The following is a 15,892-nucleotide window of genomic DNA, read 5'->3' as shown; positions in this document are numbered from 1 at the left end:
GCAGCGCGCGATCACGCCCCTTCGTGAGCTGGGCGCCTTCCCTGCAGCGCATCCTCCCGGTTCCGCGCGCTGCCGCTGCAGCTGTGTCAGGTCCCGGCCGCCTGACCCGGGAAGACGACAGCCAAGTTATTGGGGCTGACGGGCTCCGCGCTCCGGAACCTTTGCGCCCCATTCCCTGAGGGGCAGAGCTCCGGGTTTGGAGTTGAATCTTCGGGAGTGGTGCTGCCGACCACACACGCGCGCTCTCACTCACTCCTGACAGCTATAGAATTGTGGGCATGTATTGAGAACTGACTGCTTTGCTTAGGGGGAATGCTTGAAGTGAAAGTAATTTTCCAAAGAGCGGTAACAGGCAGAGCTCTACCTGGTTTGTCTAATCGATGTTGAGACCTCTCACACGCTTGGACCTCAGAACAAGATAACCTACTCTGAAAGCGGGGAGCAGTGTGAAGCTGTAGATGCAGCGGGGCGTTGCTGCAGTTGTATGAAGGAATAAGGGTTAACCGTGTTAGCAGGCAGCGCTCTGCTGAAGGGTTCTTAAGTGAACTTCCCTGAGGCCTCTTTAAGTGGAGATGAAATTGGACAGGTAAGATGCCTAGGTCCTGCCTAGTATTGTGTAGAGTATTGGGCCCTTGGAGGTGATGGCCGTTGCCTCTAGTTGCGTGACCTTTCTTAAATGTTCCCCTTCAAGAGGTTGAACCTAGACTCTAAGGGGAGCATATCTCAAAAGGGATGTACAAAATCTACTGTTTATATGGAACTGATCTCCAAGGAGTGCAAAAAGTGCCCAACATTCAGTAAAGTTGTTTGCCAAATATCCTAGCAAAGCAGATTCTTCTGTCACAATTTCTCAAAGAGATCATCATCCTAACTTCTTTCAGACAGACCGCTTGCCTAGAACCACCTAGCTGGATATAACCACATTGGAATTTGGTTTGATTTACAAATATAATGGCATAGAGCAATTTCAGTGACCTAAGCAGAGTGTAATAGGCTTAGTTTAGTTATAATTGAAAATAGAAGGCGGTGAATAGAGTTGGGGAGCTTAGCGGGTGATATCTGTAGACTAGAGCTGAGCCTGGCCTTTGACCTTTTCCCATTAGATTTCCAGGCGGGACAGTGTTAAGATTTCTTCCATCCTTCTTTGTTCACTTTCATACTTTTAATGAGTGAATGGTGTGAAGTGTAACAGTCCAACAAGTGAGTGCTTGAGGTTGACACCATCGTAGTGAAAGTCCTTGTCACCCTATGGTTTGCCTGAATTACTGCAGGATGCTCTGCTTGGAGCAGTGTCTCAAGTCTCTCCTCTCCTCTTGGTCCTTCCTATACTTTGTTCCCTAGGGAGAAGTCCTGTTAATTATTTTGGTTTCTCTTTTTAAGATAGGGCCCTCACTATGTAATTTAGGCTGACCTTGAATTACTGTGTATGCCTGGCTGGCTTCAAACTGCAGCAATCCTGCCTCAGCCTCACAAGTGCTGGGATTACAGGTGTGTATCACCACACTCATCAGAAGTCCCGTTTAATCAAGTCATTCCATTGCCACCAAACCTACTGCCGCAAGCAAGGTTTGAGGCAGCCTTGGAAAGTTAAAAAGATGCTGTCTCAAAGTTTAAAAATTAGAGGACCAGGGATTTAGCTCAGGAGTGCTGTCGCCTGCCTCACAAGTGCAAGGTCCCTAGTTTGATCCCCAGTACCAAAAAAAAATTTTTTTTTAATTAGAAAAGGCTGGGCCAGGGATTTAGCTCAGTGGCACCATGCCTGCCTCGCAAGCACAAGGTCCTGAGTTCGATCCCTGGTACCAAAAAAAAAGAAAAAGACTTGGGGGCTGGAGATGTAGCTTAGTGATAGGACATTTTTCTATCATGCAAGAGACCTGGCAGAATCCCAGAATCACCAAGGTGGGGCGGAGGATGGGTCGCTCAGACTCTCCTTTCCTGAAAACTATCCCTGTATGACTTCAGCCATTTATTATTTATTTATTAGGGTTGTTTTTTTTCAGCCTTTCTGAAATTCAGCCACAATTAGTCAGGGTTTAAATGAGACACCATTACGGAAGATGCTCTTGAGAATTAGGGTGTTTGGGCATTCTTTGCCTTCAGTTTGATGGAGGTGATGCTGGTATGGACAAAGAAATAAAAAGATAAAAATACAAGGCAAGAACTATAAGTGTTAAGATGCAGGGCCAGGGATTTAGCTCATTGGTTCTGCCACCTGCCTTGCAAATGCAAGGTCCCAAGTTCAATCCCTGGTACAAAAATAATAATAAAAATAAAACATAGACAGTTTTTTTTGTTTGTTTTGTTTTTTGAAACTAAGAATAAGGAGGATGGAAAATGATCCAACAGGGAGACAGCATTCAAGTTAGGTCTTATAGAATGGGAAAAGTTGACTAAGAAAATACTGGGTGGTGATGTGGAAGAAGCCAGCCTTTTTGGGGCAGACAGTTGGCTCAAGCAGTCCTAGAGGGAGAGAGGGTGTGTGTGTGTGTGTGTGTGTTTGTGTGTGTGTGTTGGGGGGATAAAGCTGGAAAAACAGGACCCAATTCTGGGAATTTAGGGATTCCAGCCCAGGAAGTTTAAATTTCTAGTTATCAGGTTCCCATTCTTGTAGCTGATGAAATTGGCGTAATGGAAGGATGGATATCGATACAGGAGTTTTATGTAACATGCATTCTAACATAGCCTGGATTAGAACAAGTTCTGAAGTGAGGTGTAAAAAATGAGGAGAGATAACAGATTGAAAAGACGTTGGAAGGCCAGCCTGAACTATACACAGCTAGTTTGAGGCCAGCCTGGTGTATAGTGTGAGCTTGTCTCAAAAATAAATAAGAAAAAGCTGGGGATTTAGCTCAGTGGTTCTGCTGCCTGCCTCGCAATCTCAAGGTCCTGAGTTCAGTCACTGGTACCAAAATAAAAGAGAGAGAGACAGACAGACAGACATTGGGAAGGACTCTAGTACTGACAGGAATGGGTCAGGAAAGGGAAGGGAATCAACAGTGGGGTTTCATCGGAGTGCCTGGGAGTTAAGGCAAAATAGGATTTTAAATAGCAGCGCCATTTATAGAGATGGGGAAGTCAGTGAGGAAGAGTGATGCATCTGTTTCTGTGTCATGTTCACATGACTGACTACACGCTGCCTGGTTTCATGCACTGATTCTCCCATGTTCAAGCAGAAGCACAACTTCCTCAGGCTGGTCTGTGTCTGGTACCTCTTCCGTAGTCCTTTCAGGTATAGCAAACTGTTGTTACTTTCTGCGGGTGCCTGAGTGAAACTACATGACTAAGTTTCTCCATTGGTTCAAGACTTGACCCTTCAGGTTAACCTTGATCCCTTTCCAGCCTGCACAGTTGCATTTGCTTATATCTAAGTCATTGCTATGTGGAACTTGGCTCCCTGGAATGTCTGAGCCATTGTTGAGATGGGGTTCAGTGCTGCTGCTATTTCCGTCACTGTGCATGTGTGTCTTTCCAATAGTGGCAGTTAAACCCACGGAGCACTGAGCTAGATCCTTAAAGCTTTTTTTGTTTGTTTTTGCGAAAAGGTTGTTAGTTGCTCAGGTTAGCCTCAAATTTGCAATCCTCCTGAGTGCCTGGGATTATAGGTGTGCACTGTTAGCCCTGGGTGACATTTTGAGGTTCCCAGAGAGTAAGGCTGGGGATGGAATGAAGCTGAAAATAAGAGCAGGAAATCTGGAGGCACGAAAACGAGAATGAGACTTTCACCGGAGACCTGAAAATAGACAGAAACCGTGAGTCAGAGCAGAGCCCAAAGAGGAGTTCTGGAAGGTAGCGGGAGGCTCTGGTGTCGCCTCTGTCAGGTGAAAGAATCGGGTTCAAGTGGGTGGAAGAGCGCGTGCCTCTGCGGGAGAGCAGTGGGCAGATGGAACGCTGGAGTCGGCCTGTGGTGACTCCGGCGGTTTCCCGCTTCCTTGGCGACAGCTGCCGGAGAAGTAGTGGCCCTAACTTAGCTCAGACCAGGGCTTTTTGTGCCATGGGAAGACAGAGTGCTCCCTGCAGATTTGTAGTAGAAAGTTCTGTGAAGGTCCCAGGAAGTAGGATTCTAGAGGAGTGAGAAACAGGCGAGAATACTTTAGAGGTGGCAGTGCTGTACAAAGTGGAATGGGCCTGGAGGGATTAAGTTGGTGACAACTCATTTATAGGGCCAGAGGTCCACATTTTACTGTTGTTGGAAGCTACTCTTCCTGTTGAGAACTGGGCAAGCCAGTGGGCTAATCTTTCCTGTCCTTTGAGGTTTATGACTTCCCAGAAGGCTAAAGGCATTGGAGGTGGGTAGGGCTGTGAATCTTTTGCTGCTTGGGGTCATGTGAAAACCTGAAATATCTCAAAGGATAGGATTAGTAACAACCCAAGCTAACACTTGAGAAGATTTCAGACAAGGCTGGGAGAGCCCCAGGGTTTTTTCGGGAAGGCTGTGCTAGGGTGGCTGTGGCTGTGGCTGGCAGTGCTAAATGTCCACCCTTGACTGAATTAATAAGCTTTCCCTTCAAACTTGACACCTTGAGGCCTTGCAAATTCTCTTCCAAGTGAGGAACGGCTACCTTCTTTTCCTACTTGCAAACTACTCATCAGAATCTTCCCTGTGCAACCAGAACAGAAATGCTTTGAGGCAGGCCTAGCCCCAACATGGGGAGGCCTCTGCTCAGAGCTGGGAGCCCTGCACCCAGTGGAGCAGCTGGGATTCAGTTACCAGCTGTGTCCTGTCTGTCGCGTCCTCCCTGATCCCCCACCCTGCATGTGCTGAGGTCCTCATACATGCTAGGCAATCTGCCACTGGATTGCACTACTCCAGCCCTTTTTATTTTGAGACAAAGTCTCACTAAGTTGGCCTTAAACTTGCGATCCTCCTGCCTTACCCTCCTGAGTAGCTGGTATTACAGGCATGGACCACCGCACTGCTTTACCTGCTGATTTTTTTTAGCACCAGGGATCAAACTTAGCACCTTGTACCTTCAAGGCAGGCGCTGATGCCACTAAGCTAAATCCTCATTCTCGCCTGATAATTTTTTTTTCCTTTGGTACCAGGGATCAAACTCGGGACCTTATGCTTGCAAGGCAGGCAGCGGAACCACTGAGCTAAATCCCTGGGCCTCACCTGATAATTTTTAAAGTTAAAAATACCCCGGGCCTCACCTGATAATGTTTTAAAGTTAAAAAAAATACCCAGAAAGGAGAATGTGATGGGGTACACCTGGAATCCCAGTTACTTAGGCTGAGGTAGGACAATCAGAAGTTTGAGCCCAATCTGGCCAATTTACCAATACCATCTCAAAATAGAAAAAGACTGGAGGCCCGGGATTAGCTCAGCACAAGGTCCTAAATTCAATCCCTTGTTAAAAAAAAAACAAAAAACTGGGAGCTGAGTATGGTGGCATACATCTGTAGTCATAGCATTCAGCAGGCTGAGGCAGAAAGATTTCCATAAGTTCAAGGCCAGCAAGACCATCTCAAAAAGTGGGGGGGATTCAGTTCAGTGCTGCCGCACCTGGAGTTCAATTCCTGATACCCACCACCAAAAAAACGTTGGAGATGTAGCTCTGTGCTAGCCAAGCATGTTCAAGGCCCTGAGTCAGTCTCCTTCCTGTACCGTGCACACACAAAAGAACACACCCACCATCACAGATGCTCAGAACTTCTACAGCGACGCTGTCAGAAGGGCTCTCTCCTTCCTCGGAGGAGCCACGGTGTTTTAAGAGGATGTGCCTTTTCCGTTTGTCTTCTGACTTAAGCCCAGAATTGAGCAGTGTGAGGGGGATTCCTGGAAGAGGCAGGGTCTGGGTCAGAGATGCTAACCCATTTGACTACTCTCAGCGGGGCCATCCTCCTGGGGTAACAGCAACGGGGGCACAGACCGAGTATTACTGAGCCCTGCATTTAGCTCCGGCATTTTAAACTCTCAGTGACTGCGATCTCACCAGTGTTTGTCTTTGTGCTTGTGAAAAACCATTTAAACCTGAAGGCACCAAGATTCTGTGTGGCCCTGGGGATAGACAAGGGCTTCAGTAAGTGCTGTAGACTTGACACTCATGAGTGTTACTGTGTGCAACTTTAAAAACCTTTAAAGTGTTAAAGATGAGGTCTTGAAACATCTTTTTGAAGGAAAATACTCATTTCCTGTGGTGGCAAATGCCTAAAATCCCAACCCTCTGGGAAGTCGAGGCAGACTGAGGCAGATGGCTGCTGGAAAACTTAGCAAGACCCTCCCTCCAAATGAAAAATAACTAGGTTGGGTATGTGGTTCAGTGAGAAGGCCTTGAGTTCAAGTGCCCAGTAGTGGGGTGGGGGGACCAACCAGCAACAGAAAAGTCATTTTCAAAGTGTACTTAGCTCATTTTTATGTTGAGTATTATTATAGATGCATGTTTTGTAAAGTCATTTGTGGTTATTTTAGTAATTTGTATTTTTGAGATCATTTTGTGGTGAGAACAATTTGTGATTTCCAAAATGTCAGAAGGCAAGACTTACACTTGGTGCCTGAACTTTTTTTTTTGTTTTTGTTTCTTGAAACAGCGTTTTGCTATGTAGTCTAGACTGACCTCAAACTTGTAGCAATTTTATCTTAGTCTTCAAAGTGCTAAGACTAAAGGTGTATGCCACCACACACAGCTCTGACTAAACTGTTGACACTTCTCTATAAGACAAGAAATTCAGGAGCAAACTTTCGGTACCTAAAAATTCTGAAGAAAATATTGTTATTGTTCTTCCTAACCACTGTCCTCTTCATTCTGTCCCAAGATAAAGCCACCAATCCTTCCAACCGCCAGGAAGACTGGGAATACATAATTGGCTTTTGTGATCAGATCAACAAAGAGCTTGAAGGGTGAGTCTCAGCACTGTTAGGGGCAGGTGAGAAAGCCGACTGGAAAAGCCAAAAATTGTCCGAGGAACACTTGCTCCTGCATCAGTGTCCTGACATGGTTTCCTGTCCCCCAGGCCCCAGATTGCTGTCCGACTGCTGGCCCACAAGATCCAGTCTCCACAGGAATGGGAGGCGGTGCAGGCTCTGACGGTAGGGCTTCACCTTCAGAGGCAAAGCAGTGGGTCCCCTCACCTGCCTGGGCCTTTCCTCATAGTCCCATGGGGGCTTGTGGCTCGAAGGGCTCGCCCAAAGGCTGGCAGGAAGTCCTTGAAATCTCCATGTTGGTCAGGCAGGCCCTGGGCCACAGGCAGCACAGAATGCTTAAGTGGAAGCTGGGGAGGGAAAATGTCCTGCCATTTAAATTGGCAGTAACAGAGCCAAGGATTTAGCTTAGCGGTTCTGCCACCTGCCACATAAGCACAAGGTCCCAAGTTTGATCCCCGGTACCAAAAAAATATAAATTTAAAGATTATCTCCCACCCCCACTCAGCATGTGGAAAGGACTCTGGACCTCAGTATTCCACATCTGTAAAGTACAAGGACAGCATCTTTAAGGGAGGCACCTTCAGGGCTTGATGTTTGGGTCTCAGCATTTCTTATTGGGCCCCAGAGCAGTGTCCCCAGCAGAGCTGTGCCATTCGGGGTGTGGATGGCAAGAGATGGTGTTACTTAGCTGTACTGTTCTCTGGGGCACAGCACCCACCTTCTCCCAATGGGCTCCTTTACCTCCAAATGTTTCTGGTGCTAGTGTACTTGCTGGTGCCAGTCACGCACTACTGAGTCCCTCCCCATGCGGCTGCAGGTCCTGGAGGCCGCCATGAAGAACTGTGGGAGGAGATTTCATAACGAAGTGGGGAAGTTCCGGTTTCTGAACGAGTTAATCAAAGTTGTCTCTCCAAAGGTGAGTCAGTGGCACTTTCCTCCCTTCCAGGGACTTTTCTTGTGTCCCTTCCCGTCTCCCATTTTATTGGTGTTCTGTGCCCACCCAGCATTTCCATGGGGCTGACCCCCTTGTCCTGGAGAGCCAGGCCCTAGAGGCAGTGGTGGCAGCTGTGTGCGTACCCAGGGAGAGGGCCTGGGCAGCGAGGATTCCGGGCTCCTAGCACAGCTGTGGGTGTTTGGGCCCATCTTCCTGAGTGTAAGGAGCTGCCTGCTCTCGCTGCTCGGTCAGGTCGTTTTGTATCCCTGGTCACTCACTCAAAGCAGAGGGAACCACTTTCCCACTCACAGCACCCTCATAGAGTCTTCAGGGTAAACCACAGTTCGTTTCAGGGAGCTTAAGTGTGGAGGTGTGGGGGTGAGCTCAGACTGTGTCCTAGAGAGGTGCCTCTCCTCCCTCCCCTCCCCGCCACGTGTTAACACCTGCTGGGTTCGAGTAGGCTTGGGACAATAATAAGCAACCCTGTCATTGCCTCCGAAATGCAGTTACTAAGTTCACCCATTTCTTTTTGCCTCCTAGTACCTGGGGGACAGGGTATCTGAGAAAGTAAAGACCAAGGTCATTGAGCTGCTCTACAGCTGGACAGTGGCCCTGCCAGAAGAAGCAAAGATCAAAGATGCCTACCACATGTTGAAGAGACAGGGTAAGTGTCTGCCTTCTGCAAGTTCTGGGAAGCCGTTGAAGAGCTCTTGCTGTCAAGGCTAGCCGGAAAGGGGAGGTTTGGGGGCTCCCAGGCTCCCTCCTCCTGAAGTGTGGCATTTGTTGCCAGGGCAAGGCTCAGCTGGGGTTTTGTTGGGATGAGGTGTGAGCAGCCTGCCCTGTCTCCTGCTCCCCCTTACAGGTCTTGATCGCAGTGATAAGGCCCTTGATGTGAGGGGGGACAAGGCGACTGCAGCCTGAGTGCACACTCTGCCACTTGTGTCCCCTTTCAGGCATAGTGCAGTCTGACCCACCAATCCCTGTGGACAGGACACTGATCCCCTCCCCACCGGCTCGTCCCAAAAACCCCGTTTTTGACGATGAGGAAAAATCCAAGGTGAAGTACATCCCAGACCTGGGCTGAGTGAGGATGGCAGCAGGAGGAAAATGGCTTTTTGTTTGACACTGTGGGAAGCTGCAGTTTCTTTGTGGCCTCCAGGTTGGGTAGGGGTGGTGCTGTCTTCCCCTTCATCTTTAGTATATTCCTTTTCCAGCTTTTAGCCAAGCTGCTAAAGAGCAAAAACCCAGAAGACCTACAAGAAGCCAACAAGCTCATCAAGTCTATGGTGAAGGAAGTGAGTGGACTCTGGTCCTCTGGGCCTGGGGCGGAGGAGTTTGCAGCCCCAGAGCAGAGCAGTCTCTGCCCTGGCGTGTTAGGCCTTGTTCCCCTGCCACAGCCTCGCCTGGACTGGAGTATGTGGTAGAAGGATAGGGAATGAGAGAGGGTGAGCGAGAATGGGCGAGAGTGAGAACAGCAGTCACTGTCAAAACAACTTAATGGTGGGTTGGGTCCAAGGCCTGTGGTCCCAAGCATGCACTGAGCAGAGTTCTGGGCTTCGCCTCTGCTCGCGCGGGGCCAGTGGTTAGCGGCCCCCACTGGGTGGGAGACCATCAGGTGAGCTTGCTCTCCCCGGGACCCTTGGCTGAGACAGGATGAGGCGCGCATCCAGAAGGTGACCAAGCGCATGCACACCCTGGAGGAGGTCAACAACAACGTGAAGCTCCTCCATGAGATGCTGCTGCACTACAGCCAAGAGCACTCATCAGAGGCAGACAAAGAGCTCATGAAGGTAGGTGGCACGAGCCGAGAGCTGCCCCCAGTGCTGCCTGTGCCACGGGAACGTCTGCCACCAGCATGCTCGCTCTTCAGCAGCAGCAGCAGCAGCAGCAGCAGCAGCAGCAGGGAATCCAGAGGTAGCGCCCCGGTTACACAGGAAGTCCGCAGATGTGCCCCAGGGGACCCTTGCTGTGCCTCCAGATGTCACCCTCTGTTCACCCCAGCTCACTGGCTGCCTTTCTTCGCTGCCCTGGTGCCCAATGCTAGTGTTGAGGCCCAGGCTGTGACTGGGTAGATATCTTGAGTTCTGAGGCAGGAGGATTGCTGAGAGTTGGAGGCCAGCTGCATATAGCAAAACTCTCAAAGAAAAAAAAGGAAACAGGGCCAAGGACGTGTCTCAGTGGCGCTGCAAGGACAAAGTCCTAAGTTCGATCCCTGGTACCAGTGGGGGCAGGGGGGCTTTCTTCCTCTCTGCCATCCGAACCTCCATCAACACAGCTTGGTGCTGCAGGCTGGTGGAGGCTAGAGGAGGCTGTGTTCCTTGGTCCCAGCTCTTCAGTAACTGTCCTTGGTAGTTAGGGGAGCCCTGCCACCTTCTGAGCATGACTGCTGAATCAGGATTTGAGGGCCTCTCCTGATCTTCGTGTCTGGGTCTCTCAGGAACTGTTTGATCGGTGTGAAAACAAGAGACGAACATTATTTAAACTAGCCAGCGAGACAGAGGACAATGACAATAGTTTGGGTGAGTTAAAGGTAAGATTGGTATGGATAAATCAGGAATTTGATACTGTCACAGTCAGGAATGAGGACTCTCTGCTGCTCTAGGGGACATCCTGCAGGCCAGTGACAACCTCTCCCGGGTCATCAACTCTTATAGGACAATTATTGAAGGACAGGTCATCAACAGTGAGGAGACCACCTCAGCTATGCCTGACTCAGAAGGTAAAATGTTCTGGTTCCCCATTCTGGGACTCTCCAGACCACCCACCAGGTGCAGGCTGACCACGTGGCAGCCCAAAGGACCTGAGGGGACACTTAAGCCATCCCTAAGGGTCCTCATGCTTCCCCAGGCCAGGAAATATGGATGCTGATTTCCCCATCTGCCTTGGCCTGCTTTTTGGGATCCTCTAGAAGAAATGCCAGCTGTGCCCAAGGTCCCGTCTCCTGCTGCAGCCACTGGAATGGTCCCTGATTATTCTTGTTCCCTTTCTATTGACCCATCCAGGAAACAGCTACTCCAGTAATCAAGGCACTCTCATCGACCTTGCTGAGTTGGACACACCCAACAGTTCACCCCTGGTGTCGGCCCCAGCACCCAGCCCACCCTCCTCAGACATCCCCATCCTCCCTCCACCTCCCCAGACCTTGGGGCCTCCACGAAGCTGCTCCTCCAGCCAGGCTGAGCCTCCCCCTGGGCCCAGCAGCACAAACACCACCTTCTCCTTGCTGGATGAGGAGCTGCTCTGCTTAGGTGTGTCCTAGGGGCAGCTGTACAGGGTTTCTCCTGGAGTGGCCTGAGCAGGAAAGGCTGTGCATCCCAAGTCTGAGGGGTTCTCTGGTGTACGCATCAGTCAAGTCTGTATCCCTGGAAACCTCCAGGGCTGTCTTCCGTGTGCACTCCAGGGTGGGTGTGGTGTCTCACATTCCCTGGGAAACTCGTCCTTACCCGTGAGATGAGCAGCTGCTAGGAACAATCCCCTCACCCCCCGTTACACTGATGTCTCTCGTCCTGTGTCCCTTGTTCTGGCAAGCTGGGGCTGAGCCACTTACTGTTTTTCTTTTGTTTTGTTTTGTTTTTGAGACAGGTTCTCACTATGTAGTTCAGACTGACTTGGAACTCACTATGTAACCCAGGCTGGTCTCAAACTCACAGCAATCCTCCTGCCTCACAGCCTCCCGAGTGCTGGGATTACAGGTGTGTGCCTCCATGCCCGGCCACTTACTGTTTTCTTCTGTATTCTCAGGACTCTCTGACGCAGCCCCCACTGCTCTTCCCAAAGAGTCAGCTGGAAATAGCCAGTGGCACCTGTTCCAGGTACGGGCACAGTCTAGTGTGGCACAAAGGTAGTGTTCGCCCCAGGACCTTCCCTCTGTCTGCTTTTCTGATTGTTGCTCAGCTGTTTCCACTCCACTGTCCACTGCAGCAGGGAGCTTGCTGTTCCCGAGGGCTTTTCTCTGGCCCTGTCCTTGGAGGTAGCTAGTCCCCGGGTTGTGGCCCCCTTCCAGTGCCCCTAGGGAGATCCCAGGAAGTGGTGAGCGTTTCCCTGCCACTGGTAGCAGCACTCTGTTCCCCACTCTTCCCCATGCAGGGTGAACAGTCCAGCGTGGACTTCTTCAGCCCCAGTCTAGGGTCTGCTGCCTGCTCCTCGGAGGGACCCCTGCTCCCGCCTTCAGATCCCCCATCAATCACATCCCAAGCTCCACTGCCATCTCGCTTCCCAGCCAGCACACCTGGCCCCAGCACAGTCTCCTTCATGTTCGCCTCCGGACTTGCCCCGGCTTTGGCCCCAAAGGCTGAACATGCAGCCACTGAGTTCCACAACTCAGCACTAGGCGACAGCAACCTGAACCACCTGGATGCCCTCGATCAGCTTCTAGAAGAGGCCAAAGTGTAATGAGTAGGGGAAGGGGGCGGGCACAGCAGGGAGTACTGGGGCTGGAAGCTGGGGCTGTGGGGTCGCTAAGAGCCATCCCTGGCTGGGCGCCTTGGTGAAGGCTTGGCTCAGCAGCTATGGCCTGTGCTGACTTGCCCTCTGTCCTTCCTGCCTCCCAGGACCTCAGGCTTAGTGAAACCTGTGTCCTCTTGCTTTTCCCCTGGGGCCACCGCCTCCCCTCTGCTCCCCACCTCCGTTCCAGCCAGGCCTCTCCTGCCCTTCTCCGCGGGACCTGGCAGCCCACTCTTCCGTTCACCAGCCTTCCAGTCCCAGGGAAGCCCCATGAAGGGGCCCGAGCTCTCCCTGGCCAGTGTCCACGTGCCCCTGGAATCCATCAGGCCTAGTAGGTGTCAGAGCTGGGAACGGAAGTGGGGCTGGCAGCTGTGGCACTGGAGGGCGTGTACGGGTGGGCATGGGTGGGTACAGGTACTCTGTGGAGCAGTCCCCAGCGCGTCCACTGCCTCGCTTCCTCGGCCTGTGCTCCCTGCAGGTGTGTGTGGCTTTGGGCCCCCATCAGAGGTCCTTTCCCCAACTCCATAAGAAAGTACCGTGATATGGTGACACTGTACCCACCTCCTTTCCCCAAATTAGTTGCAGTGCATACTGCCAGGACTCTGGGGTGTCTGGCACGTTCTCTCACCATGTTCATGTTCGTGCCCCTTCTCGCAGGCAGCGCCCTTCCTGTGACAGCCTATGACAAAAATGGTTTCCGCATCCTCTTCCACTTTGCCAAGGAGTGTCCGCCAGGACGGCCCGACGTGCTGGTGGTAGTGGTGTCCATGCTGAACACAGCTCCTTTGCCAGTGAAGAGCATTGTGCTACAGGCTGCAGTGCCCAAGGTACTGCCAGCTTCCTGGGCCTCCACAGGCCAAAACTGCCATTGTCTTAACACACTGCATGGAGGGCCTCTCAGAGGCCAGCAGATGGCAGGATGTGTGCATCCACCATAACCAGACCCGTTTCCGTCTCAGGCCGTGTGCCAGCTCTCTTCAAAGGCGCTTTTCTCTTATCTTTAGTCAATGAAAGTGAAGCTGCAGCCACCCTCTGGGACAGAACTCTCTCCATTTAGTCCTATCCAGCCACCTGCAGCCATCACCCAGGTCATGCTGCTGGCCAACCCAATGAAGGTGAGCAGGGGAGAGCCTGGGTCGCGGCTGCCCCAGACTAGGTCTCCTGCCCTAAGCCTCGAGGGGACCTCCCCAGCCTACAGCTGCAGCAGGACCTCTCCCTTTGCTGCCCCAAGTTAGGTGCCCAAGTCTAGGTGGGTGTGGTGGGAACCGGGAAGGGACCCATGGACTGAATCTTGCTCACCTGCTGCCTTTTGTCACAGGAGAAGGTGCGACTCCGGTATAAGCTGACCTTTGCTCTTGGGGAGCAGCTGAGCACAGAGGTGGGCGAGGTGGACCAGTTCCCTCCTGTGGAGCAGTGGGGGAACCTATGACCCCAGAGGTCTCCACTTTTAAGCCAGGCAGCCTGCCCCAAAATGGAGAGGGCTCCAGTCCAATCATTCTCCGCGTCCTGACAGCGCATTTGTAGCTTTGACATGGACCTGGGGCCCTAGGGACTTCTACTGGGAACTATCACTATCCTGCTGCTGTGATAATCTTTCCTTGGGCCCCTAAAAGGACTTGTTTCTATCTACCTGTGTGACTTGAAGTGGCCATATACTACTGTCAGGGGTGGGAAATGGCCCCTGTTGATACTGCTGTACTGGGACAGTAAACCCCAGGTCTGCCTGGAATGGGTTTTCCCCTGTATCGGCATCCCTGGTTCCTAGGGGACTCTAAAGAGGTCTTAAGTCCCTGCAAGAACAGGGTCCTCACACTTGAGAGAGGCATGGTTTGAGGCTGCAGCCCGTTACCAGCCTGGGCTTACCCTACTGGCAGGCTCTGGTGCCACCTCCACAGAGGTGTGCAAAGCCAGGGGCCCAAAGTGGGGCTGGAGTCCTCAAACTTCCTGCCTTCTGTGGGCAGCAGCTTCCTGAATGGCCACCAAATGAGTTCTGCACTTGTCCCTGTTTGCAGTGACGGGCTGTCTTGTGGACATCTCAGCAGGACATGGAATTCAGCCTATTAGAAACAACCTGGCCTCATGACAGAGACAAGTAGCGATAGGAAGGAAGATGAAGAGAATCAGTTTTTACCCTTCAAAAGTAAGGGCTGGGAGCTGCTTGGGAAAAGTGCACCTCCTGTATGCAGACAGGCCATCCTACTCACTACCTCCTGCTCAGCATGAAGTAAACTGCTTTTCTTCCCCTAGTACCTTCCTGCCAGATGTGCATGGTAGGGCACCTCCTCTGCTTGGGCCCAGGAGGCCTCAGGGTCAAGCATACTGCACTGGAATTAGGTCCTTCTGTGCTACACAGAAATTCCAACTGTCTCCCCACTACAGAGGGGCACTGTCAGCCAGGAGCCAGCCTGGAGGGCGGGGGGGACTACACTCGAACCAAGACCCAGACCCTGAGGCTCTGACAGTGCTTGGCCCAGTTGTACCCGGGCAAGGCATACTGGGCCACAAGGCAACCAAAAATAATTACCAGCTGCCCCAGAAGTTGGGTAAGGGCCATGGCTCGGTGGCATAAGCTATGGCCCCTGCCCCTTGCCAGGTTTCCTTGCTGTGAATCCAGAGGTCATCTTGCCGCCTCTCCCTCACTTCCTTTCATAAGCGGGTTTCACTGCTTCATCAAGACAGGTCAAAAGTGAAGTTTTCACTAAAGGAATAAATCCAAGAGCTTTCCAGAGACCAGCGGATGCCGCCCTGGGAATGTCTATGGGATTACTGTGTGGAAAAGTACCTTAATAAGCTTTAGATATTAAAATTAGTTACCAGTGTTACTCCTACTATTGAGGTCACTGATTGTGGCAAACAACTGTACCAGATATACCCACTCTGCTGCCCCTGTTTTGCTGCATGTTAAATAAAACTATTTTTACCCTACCTGGAATCCTTATAACAGACACCATTTGCCCCAAGGGGAAGGTGTCATCTGTGAATTCCAGGTGGGTGGGCAGAAAGTACAGATTTCTAAAGCCTTTTAGGATGATCAAAAAATGTTGCAGATGATTTGAGGAGAAACCATGCTCTCAAGCCTAAGTAAACCAAGGACTCCCTCTTGTTTAGGTTCCCAGTTATAAGCAGGACTCTGCACTCACCAATTCTATCTTGGGGTGGGTTCTCTAGGACAGCAGGGAAGACAGTTCCTTATCGAAGAGAACAGAAGCCAGGCACAAAGTCATGCTAGGCCCAACTATTCAGGAGGCTGAAGCAGGAGGATCCTTTGAACCTGAGAGTTAGGACAGCTTAGGCAATATAGCAGGATCCGTCTCACAAAACACTTTCATTTTGTTATCTTGGGTTCATAGTATAAACGTGGATAAGAACTCCTTGGCTGGACTGTTTGCCAAAGAGAACATTTATTCTTTTAGAAAGCTATTATACATTTCCATACAAAGTTACCACTGCAGCAGCTGTGGGCTGACCTCAGGAACCTTCCAGTGAGCCCTCTCTTATAATTGCCCGAGCAAGGTTCCTGGCAAGAGCCAGTCTCAGCATCTCCACCTTGGTGATCTCTATGTCGTCATCCTAAAAAGCAGAGAGCAGGTGTGAGGAACAGCCGGGGCAAGGTAGAGGGCATTTAAATCACTTCCATTCAACAGGAAAAAAAA

The 15,892-nt window shown here is 51.0% G+C and overlaps 1 protein-coding gene across 3 annotated transcripts in view; it reads left to right on the top strand.

The window, feature by feature from the left end:
* The window catches only part of Gga3 (golgi associated, gamma adaptin ear containing, ARF binding protein 3), a 16,203-nt gene extending 358 nt beyond the window's left edge, over positions 1-15,845 (top strand). Inside the window, exons 2-18 of one of the 3 annotated variants that reach the window (XM_010630770.3) lie at positions 6,754-6,838; positions 6,952-7,027; positions 7,680-7,778; positions 8,337-8,460; positions 8,750-8,853; positions 9,011-9,091; positions 9,449-9,586; positions 10,234-10,315; positions 10,399-10,515; positions 10,799-11,044; positions 11,538-11,608; positions 11,883-12,184; positions 12,347-12,570; positions 12,897-13,066; positions 13,244-13,354; positions 13,558-13,617; positions 14,252-15,845. In XM_010630770.3, the coding sequence (XP_010629072.1) occupies positions 6,754-6,838; positions 6,952-7,027; positions 7,680-7,778; positions 8,337-8,460; positions 8,750-8,853; positions 9,011-9,091; positions 9,449-9,586; positions 10,234-10,315; positions 10,399-10,515; positions 10,799-11,044; positions 11,538-11,608; positions 11,883-12,184; positions 12,347-12,570; positions 12,897-13,066; positions 13,244-13,354; positions 13,558-13,617; positions 14,252-14,254 (2,093 nt within the window). In that variant the 3' untranslated portion in view covers positions 14,255-15,845. Of the gene's footprint in view, positions 1-6,753; positions 6,839-6,951; positions 7,028-7,679; positions 7,779-8,336; positions 8,461-8,749; positions 8,854-9,010; positions 9,092-9,448; positions 9,587-10,233; positions 10,316-10,398; positions 10,516-10,798; positions 11,045-11,537; positions 11,609-11,882; positions 12,185-12,346; positions 12,571-12,896; positions 13,067-13,243; positions 13,355-13,557; positions 13,983-14,251 lie in introns of those variants that run through there. The other 2 variants (XM_010630771.2, XM_010630769.2) reach the window with 2 other exon arrangements.
* The last annotated feature ends 47 nt before the right edge of the window (positions 15,846-15,892 follow it).

The sequence above is a fragment of the Fukomys damarensis genome, unplaced genomic scaffold (genome assembly GCF_012274545.1).
Source record: "Fukomys damarensis isolate Sample0158 unplaced genomic scaffold, DMR_v1.0_HiC HiC_scaffold_23, whole genome shotgun sequence".
Lineage (NCBI taxonomy): Eukaryota > Metazoa > Chordata > Mammalia > Rodentia > Bathyergidae > Fukomys > Fukomys damarensis.
The sequence above is the reverse complement of the archived record's forward strand: the minus strand, read 5'-3'. Positions and strand labels throughout refer to the sequence as shown.